Raw genomic sequence first — 23,256 nt, 5'->3', positions numbered from 1 at the left:
GGTATGAATCCACTGGCCAGCTGGGGCTCTTCTGTGTGGTATGTGCTTGTTTCCCCCATCTAAGCATCACTTACTCCAACTCTAAAAAACTAAATTCTCTGTATGTCTGTCTCTATGTGTCAGCCCTGTGATAGTGTGGCGACTTTTCCAGGGTGTACTCCTCCTCTCGCCCGGTGTCAGCTGTGATCGGCTCCAGCCCCCCCCACAACCCTTAAAAGAATAAGCAGTTACAGAAAATGGATTTATAGTTAATAAAGACGGAGGACATGAAAGCTCCTCAAAAGTGAGGCCAAAACATCTTAATCACCTCCTGGTGGCTGGCTGCAGTGCAGGTCACCAACCCCACACTCTCCATGTTAGCGGATGGGACTTTAACCAAACTCAAAAATGAAAGTACATGTCAAATAAATGTTTTTTGTCATTTACAGACTTATCACCATTGTGCATGTTCAAGTTTTGTTTTTTTTTTCTGATAAGTTTGGATTCAGTTAGCAATTTTGCTATCGAAAGGGGGTGTGATGTCATGATTAACCACTGCGATTGACTCGCTGTTGAGTCGGGTGGGTGTATTGGCGGGACCTCAATACTGCGGCTTTACCCCCTCAAACCTACACCGCAGACTCAGGCTCCAAATTACATCACCAGTGCGAGATGGCAGCGCCCATATTTGGAATGCTTTGGCTTCATTTTTGTGCAGTGGGAGAAAGTGGAGACACGCCATCCATCTTTATATACAGTCTGTGTTTTAAACTAGTGAAGTTTTTCTTTAGGACCAGAATAAGTCAGTACAGTATGTTTCCCAGCTCAATGAATTCTTGAATTAATTATTGGATTTGTTTAAAAATAATTGGCCAATCCAGGCAGAATATCTAATCTCTGAAAATACCATTTAAACAAACATGACTGAGACAAGAATGTTCATGATTATGGCTTTATAGTAGTTTGACAAACTGTACAGTAAATACTGTATTCTGACTTAATGATTAGCACATCAACAGACAATGGGAACTCTGAATCAAAATATGAGTGTGTGTCTTTCTTTGTGTGCGTGTGTGAGGGTGTGTGTATACATTTATGTCATTGTCGTGGTGTTTAAAGACAGCCGCCCCCATAGCAAGACTAATAATCCTTTGCTAGACGTGCCTCAGTGGAGCCTGTGACCTTGCATTGCTCAGATTCCTCTGTTTGAATAAGCAGTGCCCCCACCAGAGACTTTACAGGCTATAATTCAAGGCATCGGGTCTGCGAATGCCTGTTTTATCTACACCCTGACTAAAGGATGTGACACTTGAATGTCTGTAAAGTTATTGACTTCTGGGCCCAGTAAACATCTTGATAACATTGCAGTACAATAGCCTGACCTCAGCTGACTTGACGTGATCTGGAGTGTCATCATACTGTGTGCAGCTTTTCATTTTCAGCAAACACGTAAAAGGAAATGTGTTACAGCTCGCCTTAAAACCTTCTAATGACGACCCAGTTTCGGATCAGATCAATTTTTTTGTTTACTGACATCAGGTTTTATTGTTCACCACCCCTTGGGAACGTTACGAGAATGGTGTAATTATCTGGAGTGCGTCACAGATTTACTGTGTATGGCTGTCCAACAGATGGCCAGCTGACAGAAAATCTTGGGATGAATGAAATCAGTGTTTTATGAAATACAGTGGCCTGTGATTTTTTTCTTTTCTTTTCTTTTGGTTTTGTGTGGCATACCTGGTCAGTCTGTAACTCTCACATGACTGCCTTTACCCACACTGTATTGACATAGTTTCCAGGAATGTTGACCCAAGACAAACACTCAAAAACGCCCTTCAAAACTGAAATGTGTGTGTTTGTCATAGTTAGTCAGACTGTAAAGAAAATCCCAGCCACAGGCTGAGACAGTGGGCCCTTGGGCATAGACATGCAAAAGTCCCCACCACCTCTTCTCTATAGGAACAAAGAATACCAATTTTATGGTTGTTTAGCCTCTTTTTTAATGGTTGTTTTGTGTCTCTGTAGTTTTCTGTGTCTTTTTAATTCTTTGTTTTTGTGTTTTATAGATGTTTATAGATGTTTTAAGTCTCTTTGTAGTTACTTTTCTTCTCTTTGAAGTCATTTTTTGTCTCTTTGTGTTCATTTTGAGTTTCTTGTAGTTGTTTGACATCTCTTTTGGTCATTTTGAGTCTCTATGTAATTGTTTGTGGCTCATAGTCATTCTGAGTCTGTTTGTAGTTGCTTTGCATCTCTTTGTGGTTTCTTTGTGTCTCTTTGTAGTCATTTTGTGTGTCTTTGTGGTCATGTTAAATCTCTTTTTAGTCATTTTGCATCTCTTTGTTTTGCTTTCTGTCTCTTTGAAGTTATTTTGTGTCTCTTTGTAGTTGCTTTGTGTCTCTTTGTAGTCATTTTGTATCCCTTCGTGGTCATTATGTGTATCTTTGTAGTCATTTTGTGTGTCTTTGTGGTCATGTTAAATCTCTTTTTAGTCATTTTGCATCTCTTTGTTTTGCTTTCCATCTCTTTGAAGTTATTTTGTGTCTCTTTGTAGTCATTTTGTATCCCTTTGTGGTCATTATGTGTATCTTTGTAGTCATTTTGCATCTCTGTTTTGCTTTCCATCTCTTTGAAGTTATTTTGTGTCTCTTTGTAGTTGCTTTGTGTCTCTTTGTAGTCATTTTGTATCCCTTCGTGGTCATTATGTGTATCTTTGTAGTCATTTTGCATCTCTTTGTTTTGCTTTCCATCTCTTTGAAGTTATTTTGTGTCTCTTTGCATTCATTTTGAGTCTCTTGTAGTTGTTTGACATCTCTTTTTGGTCATTTTAGTCTCTATGTAATTGCTTTATGGGTTTTATAGTTATTTTGCATCTCTTTGCAGTTGCTCTGTGTCTCTTTGTGGTCATTTTGTGTCTCTGTGTGGTCATTTTGTTTATCTTGGGTCATTTTAAATCTCTTTGTAGTCATTTTGTGTCTCTTCATGAATGTTTTGCCCATTTTCATAGTGGTTGTGAGTCTCTTTGTGTCTCTCTACAGCTGTTTTGCATGTCTTTGTAATCGTTTTATGTTTTGGGTTTTTTTTTTTTGGTTTTTTTTTTTGGTTTTCATTTTGGGTCTCTTCCTGGCCGGTACATGCTAATTTGAGGGGCATTTTGCAGGTGAAGGCCAGGAGGGCCCTTGAAACTTTGGGTACCTTGGCCTGTGCCTGAGAGGCCTGTTCAGTAATCTGTGATCCTAGCACACCAAGTAATGCTCACTAATGTATAGGGTGTTGCCTGCGCATTTAAAAGAACATATAAAATACTATGAATCCATCTTTCCCACAACATACACTGTAAAACACAGTGTCTACAGTCACAGAAACTCTGTCTTGTGTCTTATTATCTCTCACATGTCTGTCCATTTGCAGTCATTTCTTCAGGCTCACTGAGTAAATCTGTCCACTTGGTTGTCTTGTGACTTGTTTGCAAAGTGGACTTGAGCTCTTTCATGTAATAGCCTCGCTGCTTTCTAAAACCTGAGGAAGAAAGGATTCCTTTCATGCTGTCTGCTGCACTTTGATTTTCAATCAGATTATTGTCTGAGAAAGCAGAAACAATTTCAGCGACATTTAAAAAAAGAAAAGAAATACACAGACATGGACCTAAGTTGAAAACCATTCCCAGTCATCTCTTAAGTATTAATTTGTCTGGCTTGTGTCAAAGCAGAACCGAACTATTACAAATGCTGAAGCAACTCTGAGAATGATTTACACTTTCTTGTCCAACTACAGGGTGTCGACTAAAAGCAAAGCACCATCTCCGCCTGGACTAAAAAAGCTGGAATCCCCGGGTTTCTCCCAGTGGTACCCAGGACACCCTCATTTAACAATGGACCAGAAGGAGAACCTCATTGATAAAGACCTCTCTCTGGTTGTGGTTCTGCCAGGTGGAGTAGAAGAGATGACCACAGTCCATGGAAGGTACAGCCACAGCACTGTGATGCAATTTGAGCAAGAACACTATTGTGTATTTGTAACGTTTCATTATTACATTTAAACTCTACATCATGATGTCATCACACTTTAAGTGCAGTTCCAATTAAATTGAGTCACATAGGTGGAGTCGCTGATTGTGTGATTTAGTTAATATTTGTACTAGCAGCAGAATTGATTGCATTCCTTCATTTTTGTGTCCTCACCAAATGATGTAAGGACCAAAGAACTTTTGCATCTTGAACTTTTCGATCAGCCCTTCCTTGACTGCATGCTGCAGTGCATTAAGGACACACAAATCTTACTCTTCAAATCTTAAGCTGCATCTGCACATCAACACGCGTCAACATACGTCTGTGTCAAAGTTTTTAGAACAAGGTGTCCTTCTACAAATCTACTCACTCACACAGCTCAGACTTTCTATCAACAGAGTTTACCCAAGATATTATCTTACTCACAATGCACGCAGATTACAAACGCTCTCTCCTGGGTGTCTTTTGCACCTTGGCCTCTTGAGAAATGATTGGGACCAATCCAATATGAAAGGATTAGCTCCTGAATTCTTTACCTTCTTTTCTTCCTCTAAACCTGTTTTAAGTGCCTACACAACACTTAACGCTTTACATTAAGGATTACATTTAAACTGTATTATCAGTGTCAGGAAAGCTCCATGAGACTACTGTTGCTACTGTGTGTTACTGTGAATTTGCTTTGTATTGTTTCCACACATTATGCACAGCTTCTTTAAATTTATACTTTTAATTTTATATGAAATCAGCTGTATTTGTTGCTCTAAACAATTAAGGGGATTAATCTATTAGTTCGACAACAGCAAAATAATCAGAAGCTATTTTAATAATGGATTAATCGTTTTGAAAAGTCATTTTCTAGGCAAAAATGCCAAACATTCTCTGATTCCAGCTTCTAAAATATGTGGAATTTCTGCTTTTCGTTGATTTATATAAAATATGTTTGAGTTTTGGACCATTGGCTCGACCAAACAAGACATTTGAAGATGCCCCGCTGGACTCAAGAAAGTGTGATGGACTTGTTTAAATTTTTTCTTGATTAATATGCAAACATAATAATGAAAAATAAATTGATAGCAGGGGCAATTTTAATGCTTAAAGTTGTCAAACCATACATATATTTACCTTTGATTTCAAAATTGTTCTTATCAAAATATTTTATTTTTCATTGTGTAACTTACCCAGATTTTATCACTTGTCTCCCCTCTGCTCAGCAACACATTATTTGGTTTTTGTGTCATCGTGTCCTCCATATCTATTTCAGCAAACCCCTCATGGATCTATTAGTGACGCTTTGTGCAAAGTATCACCTGAACCCGTCGAGCCACACCTTAGAACTGGTCACCACCAACAAGAACAACACCAAACTCAAGCCCAACGCTCTCATAGGAACCTTGGATGCAGAGAAGATCATACTTAAACCGAAAGGGGAGGACAAAAATAAGAAGACAGGTCCTCAGATGCCTGAGGTACATTAAACGCATCACGCCATGCTGTCACATGTATTAAACATCACTATTTGCTGTTCATGTTGAGTAAACTGTGGTATGTTTTTCTTCTCCAGGCAACTGTTCGGATGGTGATAAACTACAGGAAGACCCAGAAAACTATACTACGAGTCAATCCTCGAGTGCCCATGGCTGAACACTTACCAGCTATCTGTGAGAAATGTGAATTTGATGTGGAGACTACAGTTCTGTTAAGAGATGTCCAATCACTGGCCCCTTTGGACTTGTCCTGCTCTCTTAATGATTATGCAATAAGGGAGATTTATGCAAGAGACACTAGAGGTAAGTGCTCATGTATTTAAAAAAAAAACACATGCTGCATATGATATTGGATATTAACATACTACTATTATCTCATCAGCTCACTTGTTGTGTGTTATTGTTGTCAATATATACCACTTGTTTTTCGCTAAATCTCATGCTTGGTGCCTGTGCAGGACAACCTGCTTCTCCTTTGAGTCCAGTCTCACCAACACATTCAGGTATTTCAGTTTGTAAACTGTATGATTCATATCAACAGAGCTGTCATATTTCTAACCAATGTTGGTGTGTTTGTTTATTTGTTTCAGGAGCAGTCACACCGGGCAAAGATAAAAATCAGAAAGAGAAAGAAAACAAAGGCCTCTTCAGCAAGTTTAGGAAAAGCAAGAAAAAATCTGACCAGGTAGTGCAGGGCTGTTGTACCGATTATGCAAATATACAGCAGTATCAGAAAGTAACTTTAAATGTCCAGAGGGAGGTTTGTTGACTTTGGTTTGCCATTGGTCGACGTGCACTTTGTTGTTTGGGAACAGGCTTCTTATCATGTTCTGATTGGATGTTTGTTCTTTAAAGGCAACGACAGCCAGCGCCCCAGCTTCCCCTGTGCCTGTGAGCAAGCCTCGACCTCTCAGTATGGCCTTACCTATTTCCAACTCGTCTCCGCTCGGCTCCCCCACACTACCCGCCGATGTGCCAAAGAAGAGACGTGCACCCCTGCCCCCGATCCTCGTGTCACAGAGCTGCTCCTCGGACCACAGCACTCGCCGGAGAATAAACTCTGAACCTGGTACCCAACTGGACAGAGACCAGGTGAGTAAATATTAAGACAGAGGCACTGACATTTCAGCAGAGCCACAATCACGATGTTTTCTGTTTCGGTGCTTTCTTTATGTAACTTAATCAATCCTGTTGTGCACCATAGATTGCTGGTTTAAGTCGTGGGTCCTCAGCTGAGTCTTCACTGAAGAGAACCAAACGCAAAGCTCCTCCACCACCCACGTCCCCTAGTGCTGTTGTCCAAGAAACAGCTCCTATGGATGAAACTTTGCAAGGTTTGTCTTCATGTACATTTACATTTTCAATATCACTCAGTAGAGCTGCAAAGTTCTTTTTTCCCATGCATTTAGATGGTTTTACTGCTGCGTTAAGAATAAAATATTGCCTGCTCTGTGATGTTTGTCATGTGTACTTTGGCCTCAAAAACAAAGACCGGCAGTTTCAAACTTTGAAGCCTGCAGCCTTTGTTTTGTGTGACTCTTGTGCCTCCTAGTGGTCATTATTGAACAGTGGCTCGCTTTAAACATTTCCTGCAGCCCCTCAGGATACAGGATCATGGGAACTATATAGTCATCAAAGCACAAAGATCATTCATTTCAGTGTTTTCTCAATAACTCTGCTTCATTTGTGATTTTCTGCTTCATTTAAGAATTTGTGCTGCACTAGTTGCGCTTCCTGTTCTCTATACTGCCTTTTCATTTAGTGTTTTAACTCTTGACCTTTATCTGCTTGTTTTTCTGGTCTCTGTTGACTCTCTACCTCTTTTATTTTCAAATGTTGACATACTCGAGGCAGTCGACTTAGTATTTTGTCTTCTCTTTTTCAATGCGTCAACTCACTTTCAATAGTTAGAAATCAAGTTGCTTGTTCAGATATCTGTGAAATGTCTGTGAAAGTCAGGACCATAAACAAATGTATTCTAAGAAGTCATTTTTGCCACATTCCAGATCGCTGTAGGTTCTGAATTCCCCGGTATTTTTCCTTGGTTGAGTAAAATTAACTTGCTTTGACATACTTTTCCTGTGATTGTGTATAGAAAAATCCGACCCTCGCTGTTTCACTGTTTTGTCCTGTGAGGGAAGCTCCACCCGTCCTGTATAGAAAGCAATTTAAAGTAAAAACAAAGAATATTTTTTTGTAGTTCCCCCCCAAAATTTACCACGGTATGATAAACAAACGCAGGCAATTTAGTTTGGCTTAAACAACTGAAGTGACCAAGATGGGAGAAATATGAAGACTTGCAGCCTCACATAAAGTCGGGGTGCGCCTTGATGTTTTTCTTTTTAGGCTCAGTTCACACGGATTACAAAGCATATTTTATCACTTTTCTTTTGATGGCATCTAATCATTGTTTAAGTTGCAGTTTTATTTGCTATTTTGGCATCTCTGTCGCTACACTGATGCATTGGAGATGAGTGGAAGTTTGCTTGAAGACAGCATGTCTGCAGGTCTTTAGAAGTCTTAATATGTCTTCAGTTCAGTTTTACAAATATTAGGCCTCAAAATTCAGTTAATGGTCTTGGAATTTTGTGAGTTCTTAGTTGCCACAAACAATTAATCTCATTTCATTTATCCATTTTTTAACTTGTTGTCAAAATGAGTCCACATTTCTGATGTTACAAATCTTTAAACCTACCATTGAACTTAACACTTTCCTTTCACTTAATACTTGCACTTACCTGCTGGCAAAATGTAAGTGTATACTAACCTTTATACTTACCTGCAATGGTTGAATAAGAAACAAAGATTTATACAGAAATCAGTCTTGAATTGGGTAAAAATTATCTTGAAAAAGTCTTAAAAAGCATTATTTTTAATACTTATAACTTTATTTATATGGCACCTTTAAAGACAATGTTGTACAAAGTGATTTGACAAGCAAAGCAAAGCAGAAATGGGATACTCAGGCGGCAATTTAAAAACAGAAAGCCAAAAAGGCCTCCCGAACATGAGCCAGACAAGACTAGGGATTAAGATGAAGTTAGAAGAGGAAGACAAAAAATGCAAGATGCGGGACACAGAATGTCAACATAAATAAAGACAAAGACCAAAAACAACAAAAGCAATAAACCACACAATAAAAAGGAAATTAAATATATAAAACATCGTCAGCAAATCTATAAAAATGGGGTTTAGGAAGTGATTTAAAAGAAGTCACTGATTCTTTGAGCCTTATCTCCTCAGGCAGGTCGTTCCAAAGCCAGTGGGCCCCGATGGTAACAGCACGGTCTCCTTTAGATTTAAACCTCAACTCTGGAGCAGCCAGAAGGACCCCACCTGAGGATATAAGGCATTACATTTAAGTGTCTGATACCTGTAAACACCCTGCTTGAAGGGCTCGTAACACTGAATTACAATCCATAAACAATGTCCCTGTCACTGTGGATGATCCACAGACCGTGCTGTCAACAGAAAATACTGAAAACTATCCACAGAAATGTCTGAGAATCAGGATTAGCCTACTTAACAACACTCCATCAAGTGTATTCTGATTAGACATTGCAAAAGCTAGTGTCCTGTATGTGACACAAACACCCCATATAGACAGCAGGCTTCTCTCTTATCTACTCCCCTTTAAATTACTTTTTATATGCCTCTGTGTTTTTCTTCTTCTTGTTTTCTTTGCTCCTTTGTTACCCGCAGTCTCCGTAGTAGCGGCGTATCTCCCAGACCTCATTAAAAGAAAGTGTAATCACAGACTTTATCCGACTGCTGTCTACATGTATACACTACCATTTCCGTCCTCCCGTTGCTCCTAATTTTTCAAACACTTAAGTTCACAGAGAAAGATCACTTCCTCTGCTGTTTCCCCAACAGCCCCAGTGCTGCTCCGTAGATACAAAGATCAGAGGCTGAGAACAGTGAGAAGCTGCAGTTTTGTTTAAGTAGCCTTGAAATTCCTTTTGCTCTCTGCGGCTCTGTGATGCACTTCCTCTCAGTGCTAAATTAAGAACTAGACAAGGGGGAGTGAGATGTGAGAGATTATTAAGTGGAATTCTTTCATCAAAAGAACCTTTTTTAATGCAAAGGGTGAATGAGCATACCTATGAGATAAGAACCGTTGGATGCTCGGTTTCTCGTGCATATGTTGGGGAAGTCACATTAACAGTTGTTTATACATTATAGCCAACACATGCCCTTGAAAAAATAAGCTAAATGTGATGTTGGATGCTCCACTGATCATCACCTAGCAACATTTTCCTTCCAACGCCAGGTACGGTAAATGTGAATGATTTTACACAACTTCTTTATGGTGTTGTTTTGCAGGAGGTGCAGCTGCTAACACACTGGAGGAGATTATGGAGCAAGAGGAGACGGCTGCCTCTGCAATGTCTGCAACTGCTAGTGAAACCCAGGGAGAGGACAGCAGCCTCAATATGTCTGCTGATGTCTCGTTGCATTCCCCGTCCCCAGATACTGAGATACTGAGCACAACGTCCACGGAGCGAAATGGGGAAGATCAGTCTTGTGATCTGTCCTCAGATGGCAAGTACGAACTCTAGTATGACTTCTCCAGCCTCAGCCATGTTTTAACTTTAGTATTAGCAATACTTTTAATTCCCTTTCCCTTTCTTGACTTTTACAGTCAGCTGCAGAGCACAATGAATGATTCTGCAACTCTGAGTGTGGTGGTGGCTACTGATGGCACAGACTCATCTGAACCAGCAGATATTAGTGGGTTTGCCTGAATGATAGTGGTGTTGTTCATATCTTTCCTTGAACTCTGTCTCACTGTGCCAAAGTTCAAGTGTTTTTTGCTTCTCCAAGAAAGTCAGCACATCCGTCTCACATTACAAATGTTCTTTTCTGTACAGATAGTGGTCCATGTTCAGTTGAAAATGTAAGCCAACACCCGGTTTGTGAAGAGTCTACACCTCAAAGTGTGGACTGCAGCACTGTACCCAGCAGCTCCCCTCTGCCTGTGATGCAGGATGCAGAAGCACAGGCCCCAAACACTGAAACCCTCCGGGAGCAGACTGACAAGTTGGAGAGCACATCACGCCCCACTGGAGAGGATGCTCAAGTGCAAACAGATTTCACACCCCTACCTGTGCCTCCACAGCAACACATGGATGCAGTCCCGTCCTCAGCTAATCCGCCCGCTTTTGAATCAGAGGGGAAGAAAGATATGGCCGCTGCAACAGAGGAACCGGACGTGCCTGACCTCAAACATGCCTTATCCCGCACCTCGGAGACCTCAACGTGCCAAGACTCAACAGCAAGTGCTCCTGCCACAACAAAGGCGTCGACTATTTATGCCACCAACTCTGAGCCAAAGCCCAAGCCTTCCAACGAGCTGACAAGGGACTACATCCCCAAGGTGGGGATGACAACGTATACTATCGTGCCTCAGAAATCTCTGGAGAAACTGAGATATTTTGAAGTTGCACTGACACTGGAGCCGCCTCCTGCAGCTCCAGAAGAGGGACTTGATATTGGTTCTCTTCAGTTGGAAGAGAGCACAGCACCGAGGGGACAGACGGAGGTCCCAAAGGAAAAAAGTGAGCTGCACTCAACTACACCCAGGGAAGACATACTGACTAGCACTACTACTACTACTACTAGTACCCAAGACACTGTTAATGGAAGTATACCTGAATCCATTCCTCCCTCGTCACCAACAAGTTTACCTAACGCAGATGACAAGATTTCATCCTCAGCTAATGGGGCGTCTCAAGCAGGTTCACCAGCACAGGTCAAGGAGATGAAAATTCCACCCGCAACTAAACCTAAGCCGGGTTCTTTCCGCTTGGCACAGCACAAAAAAACACCTGGGTATTATGTAACCTCAGCAGCAGAAAAGAGTCTCGCCACCAGTCCTGGCTCTGGCCAGAGGGAGGCTCAAGGAAGTGCAGAGAGAGCAAAGTTACCACCCCCTCCTCTTCCACCTCCTGTGCAGTGTCAAGAGGAGACAACAGGGGCCGCTAACGTCGAGCTCAGCCCTAAGGGGGATGACAAGAATGTAGCCTTCCAGCGAATGACAAGGCAAAGTAGTTTGCCATTTAAAGAGCCAAGCGGACGGTTAAGCTTGGAGAAATTAAGGAGCTTTGCCGCCCCTAGGCCCTTTTCTCCTACAACCCCATCCCGCTTCGCCCAGGCAGTGTCCTCTGCTGTGAAAAGGAGCCAGTCCTTATCCCAGTGGCCAAAGTCGCCTCAATCTCCTGTTTCACCACCCGTCTCCCCAATCACAAGCCCCTCATCAGTCACAGAGTCGGGAGGATTTTCTGAGCTCAAGGTGAGTTCTGACTGCATTGTATACTTGCATATGAATATCTAAATAAAGATCAAAGCAGCACTTTATACTCTTGAGACCACCGCCGCTGGTAATAGCTTTTATATACACACTTAACTCATACACTGATGTATTAATGCTCGGGTAGAGGAGCACTTTGCACTGCTGAGCAAAGCAGTTTTTTGGTTTTCCCTTAAAAGAGTTACACAGAGGTGGACAAGAGGGTGACTTATCCCACTACTGCTTCAGTTTGTTTGAAACTAAAACCACTTTTGTAACTGCTGCGGTGCTACTTTTTGGTGCTGTATCAGCTATTTACACTGTGACCAGCGATGAGTTATTGACTCTCATAGACATTATAAAATCCTCTAAGTAGCAGAATACTGTGTTCCATTGACTTGAATCAGCCCAGGGTTTAATAGAAACTACTCGCCATATTCCTAAGCCCTTTAAAGCCTCAGTATTAGGAACGGTTTTTTTTTTTTTTTTCACCGGTTTGAATTTTTAGCACGGTTAGTTAATTCAAAATGAAGGATCAAGAGGGTCTGCTGTTTCGGAAAATAATAAAAGAGAAACAGAGTGAGAGGTGGCAGTTGAGACAAAGAGGAAATGAGGGGCTAAATCCACTGACGCTGAAAGACGACACTTCAGTTCATTTAATTATTTCTGCAGGGTATTCCACACAGAGAAGACTAAGTGATGAAGGCATAACCTCATCGTTTTCTGAGCTTTAGGGATGGTCAGAGAAAACTGCGGTTTTGACTTTAGGTGACATCATATCTTACTCTTTAATCTGATCTATAATAGTCTATCATGTGTGGTATGCATTGTGCAGTAAAGATTGTGGACATCACTGGACATCAATAATTAATAACAGACCAACATACATTCCTGCACTAAAGAGGTATTTCTCCTTATACAACGGGCATCATGGGCACTAGGGCTTTTTGTGTTACATCGCATATGAACAGTCCTTTTTTTTTTTTGTCTGATAGCACGTTTTGAACTGCAGAAAAACCATATTTGCTTTTGTCAAACTCTGTTTTGTTCTTGTGTTCTTTCTTTTCATCTTCAGTTATCGTATACATTGTGTTTCTTTTTTAACATCACAGGACAGTAAACATACAGAGCTGGATGGTGACAAGCACGACACTCTGCAGGAACTAAAGCCCGAAACACCATCTTTTAGTGGAATTGTTGAAATGCAAGGAGAGGGCAGTCCATAGCAGTGCCTTCATTCCTTTGACGATATATCATCTACTGTAAGCAAAATCCAACACACACATTGCAATTTGATATCCCAAAAATGTTTCCACAACACATGAATGAACCATTGTGTTGGTTTTTTTTTTCTCTCTTCCAGGAGGAGCTTATCCTGTCTACTTTGACTTCTCCACAACCCTTTATCCCATGACACAGACGCAGGAACTGTCTTTTGTTTTACCTCTTTTGGTAGTCTCCAACAGTGTACATAAAATAATGTATTTTGATAATTAATAATTGCTGTATTTTAGTTTATTTTCTCACATGTCATTAAGTAATACCCCTGGCGCTGACATGCACATTTTAATGCTTCTTTTTTATTTTGTGTGATGACTATCCTGCATTTGGTGCGTCACTGTTGTGAGTGAACAAGAACGTGAAATGAGAACAATTCTATAAATTATTAGAACGTGTATTATCTAAGTAATACTGGATGTGTAGGACGGACCAGGTCTGACCTATGGTACTTAAATGCTCTTTAGATTATATGTCAAATCTATATTTAAGTATTACAGAGTTTTTGATTAAGCTGCAGAAATACACTGATGTGCACAGCACACAATGTTCTTGTCAAGCAGTGTTGTTATGAATAAAGCTTTTATCATTTCACTTGCCTCTGTTTGGTGTGTTTGCACGAATGATGCAGTTATTTTCTCTCCATGACCTGCTGAGCTCAGATCCCGTTGAATACCGCCTGTTATTCACAACAGGTAAAACGTGACCACAGAGTGTGACGTGACGTAGGAGGCACGTTACAGTAGAGCACCTGTGCTACACGTGTGAACAGTTTCATTCCCCGCAGGAGCAGCGGTATGAAGACCAGGCTTCAAGGCTTGGACTGGAGACTGCACTTGAGGAGGCACAAGGTAAAAACAGCTGTGGAAATATATATATATATATATATATATATATATATATATATATATATATAATAAATGTTTGAATGCGCACATTTTGAAATGGGTGTCGGTTCCAGCTGGTGCAGAGGGAGCAGGAAGGACTGTGCGTCGTGCTGTTGCTGAACTTTTACCTGCGTGTTTATTTAATTTAATGGTAGGTTATTTTTTTCAATGAAAACCAAACGCTAACTTTGACCAATGCTTGCAAAATGTTAGCCCAAAGGTCGTCAGTGTTTTTGACACAGTTGGACACAGGTGTTGTGTCGACATCAGCTCCCCTAACTGCGGCGTGTCTCAACTGCGCGCACACACCGGAGCGATGATAGTTAACGTTAGATAACAGCTCACATGAAGGTCGTGCTTTCTCCCATGTTTCTAAATAAAAGGCACGAACATGCAGACCTCACCCACATTTAAAGGCTGTTATCAAATAATTTGTCTTTAAAAATCTGCCCAATGAAATGTCCATGCTTGCATCATATTTCACTTTAACAGCTTCACCAAAGTGTTGTATCCGTCAGTGTTTATACAGTGTGACGCCAGCTGATGTTTGTTATCCAGGTGCATTTAGAGTTTTGTTTTGCAACGTTCAACTTCATTTAAACGGATATGAACAAAAAGATGTGGGAAAAATGCATTATACTTTTCATGTCTTGTAAAATACAGACTAATACATGTAAATATAACTTAACTTAATTTTTTTTATGATGTAACTTAACATTAGTTTGCCTCATGCACTAGTTGTAAAATGGTTCCTTATTAGTCTACTCTTTGTTGCACAACATGCATGAAGGTGTTTCTTAAACCTTAACTGAACCCCCCATTAAATTCAAAATAATCTTTCAACAGCATATTTTGTGTTCCTTCAGCAATTCAGTGACAAGAGGACACTTTGACTTCAGACAGTATGTCATTGTAAAGAGTTATTCAGAGGTGTGGACTGGAATTTGGAGTCACAAATCCAAAAACACTTGAAACTCTACTTGGACGCAAACACCAGTGACTCATGACTTCACTTGAACTTGAGCCTTTTGACTTGAAAATACTTGCTACCCTCCCCCAAGCCCAAAGATTAAAATGTGTGTCATTCTAAAAAGTGTACTGTGAATCCCTTAATTTCCTGAATCTATTATCATCTTTACACTTTTCATTCCCAGCAAGTTGACACTGAATTTTCCAGCTTCATTTTGTTTGAACCAAATCGACAGCATCCAGTGAAGTTGCAGGAGAGAACCATAAAGGACATCCATTATGTTACTGACCACCAGTTGGAAAATATGATACTGAAGAAGAACTTCGGTATGCGTGTGTTGATCAAAAGTACAGACAGATATGCAACAACATCTAACTGTGACATTTGAAGTTGCATAAATCAAGATAAATATTAATATTAATATAATTTGCAAGCTTATGCTCAGCTAATATTAGTCTAATAGCTAAATAACTTCTGTTTTAACAAATAAAGATTTAAATTTTAAAAGCACTCACGGTTATAGTAAATTTAATACATTATTAATCTAAAATGGCATCACATTTGTTTAAAAGCACATCGTGACTCATTTACAAATAGAAGCTCAAAGTTTAGCACTAAAGACTTGAGACTTCTCAGTCTTAACTTTTAACATGGCTGAAGACCTGCCCGTTGTGACTTGGGACTTGAGTGCAAAGACTTGAGACTTACTTGTGACTTGCAAAACAATGACTTTGTTCCACCTCTGGAATTATGTTATTTACAAATTAGATGTCATGTCACCAAGGTGCCTTCATCAAAACTATGACTGTTCCCAAAACAGTAGTACAAAAAAAGTAGCAAAAATCACACTGGTGCAGGATCACAGTAGCTTACCTAAGAAAAACTCGCTGGAAAACAGTTATCCTTGCTTCCCCACAACTTTTTATAACATGCCAGAAATAATACAATGAATTGAAGTGAGAACAGCAGCAAGTTGCAGCAATGAGGCTTACCCAGAGTTATTATTGCAAGTGGTGAGAGGTGACTGCTGTCTCACCATATCAGTAGGCTAGCACCGATTTGGTCTGTAAAGAAGCTGCTGCAGCACAAGTGTTAGTGCACCCTCTCTGTAGTTTCTAACAGCTGCTATATTGTGTTCCACATAAGCCAACTGAAAGAGTGCGCAAATGTAGTAACCTTTCCATTTCATTAGATGGACAGAGTGCATCGAGCTGAACTGGACAGCTGTGGCTTGACTTAAACTCATGATGTTTTTTAACTAGGATTTGTCTGAGTTACGCCACTCAGATCAGTTGGTGGACCCATGGAGCACACAACCTTTCGCTCTCTTAACAGCAGCACCAACCTATCACCATCCGTGCCTCCGACAGTACCTAGGTATGGTGCCAGCTGCCAGATTTACCAGGACCGTACAAGAATAGTGTAGCTTGAGTCCCTGTCAGCAGTTCCACCTACTTCTACAGGGAGGTTCATCAAGCCAAGCAGAGGGGAGCCACACATACAGAAAGTGCTGTTCTAGTAGTCTTCTTTAAAATGCTGAACAAGCTGGTTTCTGAGGGAGGTGGATGCTCACACGGTCCTCTGTAGTACCAGTGGAGCACCCAGGAGATTTCATTGTCCTTGTGCTGGAGGGCAGTTATGCAACATGTGCCGTAACACAACCTGTGGCCGGCGAGGTTGTTCGTCTTCACCGGATCTAACCTCTTAGCTGATACAGAGGTCTTGTGTGTTGTTGCAGCTGTGATAGGGACACACCCAGCAGCCGCAGGTTGTTGGCTGTCACTGCCAACTGGAGAGCAAGGTGGAATATCTACTTTCCACGATCTCCTTGTTCATGCTCTGCTGAGGATTGACCAGCAGGATGGCCTTAGCTAAGGCCATCCTGCTGGTCAATCCTGGACAGAAGTAGAGCAAAAATGAGGTGCTACCTGACTTTTCTGGGGGGTTTTAGCGGAGCTATATTTCAGAACTGAAGCTGAAGTACTTTTATTTTTTACTACAAACACCATACAAACCTGGCAATCAGCACTCTGGCAGGCAAGCAAACTGAGTAGAGGCACTCTTGGTACTGTGGCACTGAAAGCAGAGCTGATAAGGGTCATTGGCAGTAACCAGTGCCTCATTAGACCAATTAGTGTGTGTCCATGATGTCATTTTTGGCACTTAGCAAAAGTACAAGGGAGGCCAAAACTGCTCCTGTCATTTAATATAGAACAGTTTCGACAGAGTGGAATTATATAAATGATGTTAAAAGATAGTGTATGCATCATTTTAAGACAAAATAGATAAAATAAAATAAAAAAAAAGGATTAATAATTTAATGATGATGGTATTAGTTTTGTATCAAAAGTAAAGTGATCTGGGGCGTCGGTGCCTTAGTGGATAGAGCAGGCGCCCCATGTACAAGGCTGTTGCCGCAGGGGCCCGGGCTCGACTCCAGCCTGTGGCCATTTCCTGCATGTCACTCCCCCTCTCTCTCCCCCTCCCACACTTGTCTGTCCTATCAATTAAAGGCCAAAATGCCCCCAAAAAAATATCTAAAAAAAAAAAAAAAAAAAAAAAGTAAAGGGATCTAAAACCCAATGTGTAAAACTAAAACCAAAATACCTTACAGTATAAAATGCTCAAAATAAAACAATATCTCAGGGGTCCATTTATATCAGCCAATACCTGACAGGATTTATTTATTGTTTTGTTTTTTTTGTTTGTTTTTTTTTACCTGCATGGTATTATAGCATGTGTGCACAGGAGCAGCTAAGAAGGCTGAAACAGTGCCCCGTACATGATGTTGTAAATGATGACGTTAAGTGGACAAGGACAATCAATCATCAGTCATCAATATGAGAGAATTAATTAACTAGTTTGCCGTACAAAACTATTGCAACTATAATTGCTCTATAATTAAAGGAGCTATATGTAAGACATCTAAAGCAAATAGTCATAAAATCCTCCTAATACGTTACAGAGACTAAGGAATAATGTTCATATAACATACTGATCTCACAACAACAATAGTACAGCCAGAATATTCGCATTTAAAAAAAAAAATTTACCGTCCGCAAATCATGTTTATGTTTTGAATTTGTGTTTTGGCCTGTTGCGCCACCCACCACCGTCTACCAGTCACGCAGTCAGTAGGGTCTCAGCATCAGTTAAAGTTACGACTGAGCTACAGCAGCACGGCAAGCAGCATTAGCAGTGTCCCAGTACATAGCATTGGCAGCCGGCTCCTCCTCAGCTGTATCCCGGCAGCAGCTTTAGCAGTAAAGAAGCTGGACTTGCTCAAATGGTCCGCTGGAAAACTGAAGATCAAGGACGCGGCGACACAGCCCTGCCATGGCAGCTGTCTAGCAACTTCGAATCTGTAGGGGAGGGGGGCCGGACACGACTTGTGGCAGTATTTTGAATTTGAGTGCAGTAACCGTTTTGGCCACATTCTTACATACAGCGCCTTTAAAAAAAAAACAAAAAAAAAAAACATGTCTTACAGTTATGTGAAACACTCTATTAAGTCCCTAAAATAGATCTGGCATTCATCCTACACCAATGTAATTAGCATTTGCATTGACTGATACCAGAAGAATGTGTTCCAGGCTATGAGTTATTTCTGGCCCTCTCATGCTGCCTGGGGTTTCTTGTCCTTGTATCAGTCCACTGCTGGACCTCAGCTGAACCATTTGTCTGCCCCCATCACCCGCTGCTCGAGACACTAGTACTGACACTGAGGGTTTTACCTCATAAGCTAGTGAAGCTCTTGCACGTCGTTGCGCAGAGCAGTCCAGCGATCAGCTGGTTCTCTCGTGCTCATGGTATGCTTTTAAAGTGCACATAATAGTGCTTATGTTTAAAGGTAACCCAAGCCATGTAGGGCTGTGTGATTGTGACAGATGCTGGTGGGTATGTGTCAGGGAGAGTGGATTAATGGGGACAGAAAGGCAGAGGTCATGCAGATTACACCGATTTCCATCTCTTTGCAAATGATTTCACAGTTACAAACTTCTTCTTTTCACAGTTAAGTTAAACCACGCTAAAGATACACAATCAGAAAGATGAAAATTGTGCTCTTTTATCCCTCTGAGGTGCAACGTCGTACTGTTTCCTTACTCTGTATTTCTTTGCTTTGAAGGTTAAAACAACAGGGGTTTGACCACCACACCAGCTTGTCATATTTGCCAAAGTAATCAAGTTAGCCTTGTCCTCTGTTAATGTAATAAGGTATTGCTTTAACCCTATGCTGCCTGTTTGTCTGTATCTCCAGTAGCCTGTCCTCCCCTGGTCAGACTCTGTTACATATTACCTTTCAGAATGATGTTATCACCCCAACCATCCCCCACATGGAGCCTGTCACTGAATGACACAGCCCACAACACAGCCAATCCGCTGGGCTGGCGACTCCGCACAACCCTTTGCCTTCTGCTGTGCACTAAGTTTAAAGTGCAATTTGGATCCCTGTGCGAAGTCCATGACAAAAGAACAGTTTGTTTTATAGTACTGGTGTCCCTCACGGACTCATTACTGAGCTAAAGACACCCCCTTTGTGTAAGTGTGCTTTGTGTGCACATTTCCTGCCTTCCAGGTTGCAGAGGGAACTATATCAAAAAACCAAAACAAAAGCAGGGAAATTAAAGCAAGAGCAGACTAGAGGCTGAGCAAATTAGGCGTTTATTAGTGCACTACTGTGTCAGAGCAAGGATGGCTGTTTTGGGAGTCATTGTGTTAAAAATATCTTTATTGTGGTGGATCATGTTTGGGTAGGAGGGATCGTTTTGCCCCACTGGGCCAGCCTCGTGGGCAGCAGATGAGCCAGAGAGACTTGTGTGTGAGTGTGTGTATGTGTGTGTGTGTGTGTGAGTGCTCTGCTGAGCTGTGAGCAGAGGAGCCCCGCCAGCCAGCTTGCTCTAACTGTGCTCTGCACACACTCCAGTCCAACAGCTCGTCTCTTCTCTCTGCTCCAGATGATGCCTTGGATCTAGCCGGCCCACATGAGTGATATGAATAACACACTGGACGGAATACACACTTCTGGAAGCCTCGGAGAGAAAGCAGAGATTTTTCAGAGTGGCAAGGGTAATGTGAGTGGCTTTCCCAGCCCAGCCCTCATCCCTTTGCGAGCTCCTTTACCAGCACCAAATGCCCAGAAGATCAGGACTACGCTCTGCAAGGGGAGCAGGTATGACTCAATTTTCTATGCACTTGCCATGAATGACAACAGGCTGTTTATGGGATTCAATTAAAATAAATTCAGTTACACCAAAACTGAAAGAAGTGTTTTCTACTCTACACTTAACACTGTGAGCTGCCCTGCAGAAGAATAGTGCACTCTTTGTATTAGCAGGAGTGAGACACAGAGGTCTATTTGAAAGCTGTAGCGTAGACTTTGTACCTGTAAACACAATTGGCTTGAGCCAAACGCAGCTGTCAATGGAGTGTAATGCATTATTTCAACAGTGCAGTTAAAGACCTGGAATCAAATCAAGCACCTGTTAGTTTGTGGGAGATAATTAGTAACTCAGTAACTGCTGTGTTTACAGAGCAGTAAAGAAAGCGTCAGTCAGAGAACGGCACCTTGTTCAGGAACCGAGGCCCTCTCATCTGCAAGTGTGCTGATTCTAACTCTTACCTTATCATGATGACAGTTGAATGTGGTGTTGTGGATGATATGTTTACACAGGTTATGACGGATTGAAATGTTAGTTCACTGTGCGGACATGTTAAATGCATTTGAGGAGTACTGGCTACTCTTTACTGCCTAAAATTGGAAGATGCATCACATCGGGGTTAGGGTGACACATGATTATAATATTCGAAATCATGGCAAAAAAAAATCCTGATTCTGCTATTTTTTGATTGTAATATAGATTGCTCTCCTCAAGCCAGCACTTAAAGCCTTTTAATGTTTCTGTCAGCTACTGTATGATAGTGGTAAAATCAGGGGCAGGTCACATGTGCATAATCTTATCAGTCTGATGGTGAGTGGGGTGTGCCGTCTGGTAGTTGAGAGCAGGAGGAGTCCATGCAGACGCAGCCTTATGTTTCTGTCAGTTTGTTTATCACCTGCTTCATTTACACTCCCCAATTTGTCTACGTGGGACACATGCAACACAAGAACCAGCAATATGTTGAAACATCTCTCTAAGCTACAAGTTGCGAAATCAGTCTGGCATAAAGTCTAATGCATCGTTACGATGTCACAGTCTGGACTGACTCTGACAGGCGAAATAGGGAGACAAGTGATCTATTGTTTGTATTCATCCTTTTAAAAGCGTGATTTTTCCACTGCAGTTTCTCCATAAGTTTCATGCAATATTTCACAAACTGTAAATTCTGCAACTGCTTGAGCCAACATTTCACTAAAGCTTCTGGAAAGCAGTTTGATACTTTAAAGGGAGATTTCAACCCAAAATCCTCTGACCTGTAGTGCTGTTTATCAGTCTAGATTGTTTTGGTGTGAGTTGCTAAGTGTTGGAGATATCAGCTGTAGAGATATCTGCCTTCTCTCAAATATAATGGAACTAGATGACACTCGGCTTGTCGTGCTCAAAGCACCAATGAAATGCATTTTAACTTGTGAGTAGTTTCATGTACAAACTGTTTTCTTTCTACTGAAATATTTCCGCCAACTGTGCAGAAAGGAGTGTGCTACTACTTATGGTCAAGAGGCTTGTGCTTGTGACAGCACGCGATTTAACATTAACAGCGTTGTTAGTTAGCTTGGTGGTGCTAGGCGAGCTAACAGTACTCGCATGATTCCTTGCACTATGATACGGTTGGTGGGTGTAGTTCAGTAGAAAGAAAATAGTTTGTACATGAAACTGCTCACAACAAGTTCTGTGGATTATTTTGAGTAGCTGGGCCATGATTTCTGAAAGAGGCATTGCAATTGAATTTAGCATTATTTGGCGTTCTGAGCACCACAAGCTGAGTGCCATCTTGTTCCATTATATGTGAGAGAAGGCAGACATCCCTACAACACTCAACAACTGACACCAAAACAACGTAGACTGAAACAGCACGACATGTAAGAGGAAAAATGTGTTTGATTTTGGGGTGAATTGCCCCTTTATGTGAGTGGTATTCAAACCTCAGACACTATGGAAACGTGTTTTATGGCCGTACCATTACATCAAAGAGAATACTGTAGATGTGTGCACCATTTCCGTTAGCCAAATGTTTAGTGTGACATACTTTTACATGTTTGAAGACTCATACAGAATTTGAAATCAGATGTGAACAGTGCTTGCCACATTTAATGCAGCGCCTCTCTCTCTCTCTCTCTCTCTGTCTGTCTCTCTGTCTCTCTCTCTCTCTCTCTCTCTCTGTATTTTTTGTCCTTCAGGAGCAATAAAGAGGGAGAGGAGTCATTCTCTTCCCCTGTTCCAAACCCTTTCCCTGAGCTTATCGCCTCAACCCTTTCCCCCCTTGTCTCTGAATGTTTATTGCCATGGACCAAAAGTAGTGCAACTCAGGTGAGTGTTCCATTTACAGTACTAGAGGCTAACTGTGACACAAAGAGGCATATTATTTGAAAGAAAAAAAAAGGCCTCTATTGTAACCTTCATCATGTGTAACCTCAGGCAACACAGTTATGCTAACTTTAATTGGAACAAGTGCCAGAAAAACAACTGCAGGACATATTTAGATTTACATAAATGCATACTTACATGTTTGACTTGTGATTGGTCTGACACTTCAGGGCATATGGACGGTAGAACCAGTTGTGTGAGTATGTAAATTCATTGCAGTGAGTAGATAATAATGCTGTCAGCACACACTCCGACAATCCACACGCTCAGTGGTAGTACTTTTGAGAGCCTGGGTTTGTACCTGCATACAGTGCCACTGAACAACATAAAAATGGGAAATACCTGTGATTTGATAGCACCTGAAGTTAGTGCATTTGGAATTTAATTATAACTGTATTGTTGACCCAGGAAATACCTGGCTTAGTGCCCAACAGCCACTCTTGTACATTTGTTTTAGCACAGGGTGTGTGGTGTGTAATGTGACGAATGTGTGAAAGTACCTGCTGCTGCTTTCACTCCAGTGTAGTAGATCTTCAGTTTTATTGATTTTTTTTCTTACTTTGGTCACCAACTGACCATCCACTATGCCCCGCCCCTCTTATTTACTTTTGCTATGCCAACGCTTTCCATTCTAGTATGGCACATATGCAGCTGATAATGACAGGTGTGACAGATTTACCACTCAAGAGTTATAGTAACTTTAGGAACAGTGAGTCTCTGCTTTCACACAGAAGTAGTTAAATGGCTTCTCATTGCAAGAAGGTGATTGTTGATTTTGTCACCAGCAGACTTGAAAACGTGAATCCAGTAAAAGCATCTGTACACTTCCCAAAACAAAC

General features: G+C 41.2%; 2 protein-coding genes across 6 annotated transcripts in view; both read left to right on the top strand.

Annotated features, from left to right (window-relative positions):
- cobll1b (cordon-bleu WH2 repeat protein-like 1b) overlaps positions 1–13,631 on the top strand; it is a 34,580-nt gene extending 20,949 nt beyond the window's left edge. For 2 of the 3 annotated variants that reach the window (XM_049594155.1, XM_049594157.1), the window contains 12 exons: positions 3,751–3,939; positions 5,245–5,449; positions 5,545–5,770; positions 5,926–5,970; positions 6,058–6,152; positions 6,323–6,559; positions 6,672–6,801; positions 9,794–10,016; positions 10,113–10,201; positions 10,342–11,762; positions 12,872–13,021; positions 13,123–13,631. In XM_049594155.1, the coding sequence (XP_049450112.1) occupies positions 3,751–3,939; positions 5,245–5,449; positions 5,545–5,770; positions 5,926–5,970; positions 6,058–6,152; positions 6,323–6,559; positions 6,672–6,801; positions 9,794–10,016; positions 10,113–10,201; positions 10,342–11,762; positions 12,872–12,985 (2,974 nt within the window). In that variant the 3' untranslated portion in view covers positions 12,986–13,021; positions 13,123–13,631. The remainder of the gene's footprint in view (positions 1–3,750; positions 3,940–5,244; positions 5,450–5,544; positions 5,771–5,925; positions 5,971–6,057; positions 6,153–6,322; positions 6,560–6,671; positions 6,802–9,793; positions 10,017–10,112; positions 10,202–10,341; positions 11,763–12,871; positions 13,022–13,122) is intronic. The other variant, XM_049594156.1, reaches the window with a different exon arrangement.
- Positions 13,632–13,740: 109 nt separating this feature from the next.
- Positions 13,741–23,256, top strand: part of grb14 (growth factor receptor-bound protein 14) — a 79,197-nt gene continuing 69,681 nt past the window's right edge. The window contains exons 1-3 of one of the 3 annotated variants that reach the window (XM_049594005.1): positions 13,741–13,888; positions 19,850–20,064; positions 22,231–22,360. In XM_049594005.1, the coding sequence (XP_049449962.1) occupies positions 19,877–20,064; positions 22,231–22,360 (318 nt within the window). In that variant the 5' untranslated portion in view covers positions 13,741–13,888; positions 19,850–19,876. Of the gene's footprint in view, positions 13,889–19,393; positions 19,434–19,527; positions 19,714–19,849; positions 20,065–22,230; positions 22,361–23,256 lie in introns of those variants that run through there. The other 2 variants (XM_049594006.1, XM_049594007.1) reach the window with 2 other exon arrangements.

This window comes from Epinephelus fuscoguttatus, linkage group LG13 (assembly GCF_011397635.1).
Source record: "Epinephelus fuscoguttatus linkage group LG13, E.fuscoguttatus.final_Chr_v1".
NCBI classification, from domain to species: Eukaryota; Metazoa; Chordata; class Actinopteri; order Perciformes; family Serranidae; genus Epinephelus; species Epinephelus fuscoguttatus.
The sequence above is the reverse complement of the archived record's forward strand: the minus strand, read 5'-3'. Positions and strand labels throughout refer to the sequence as shown.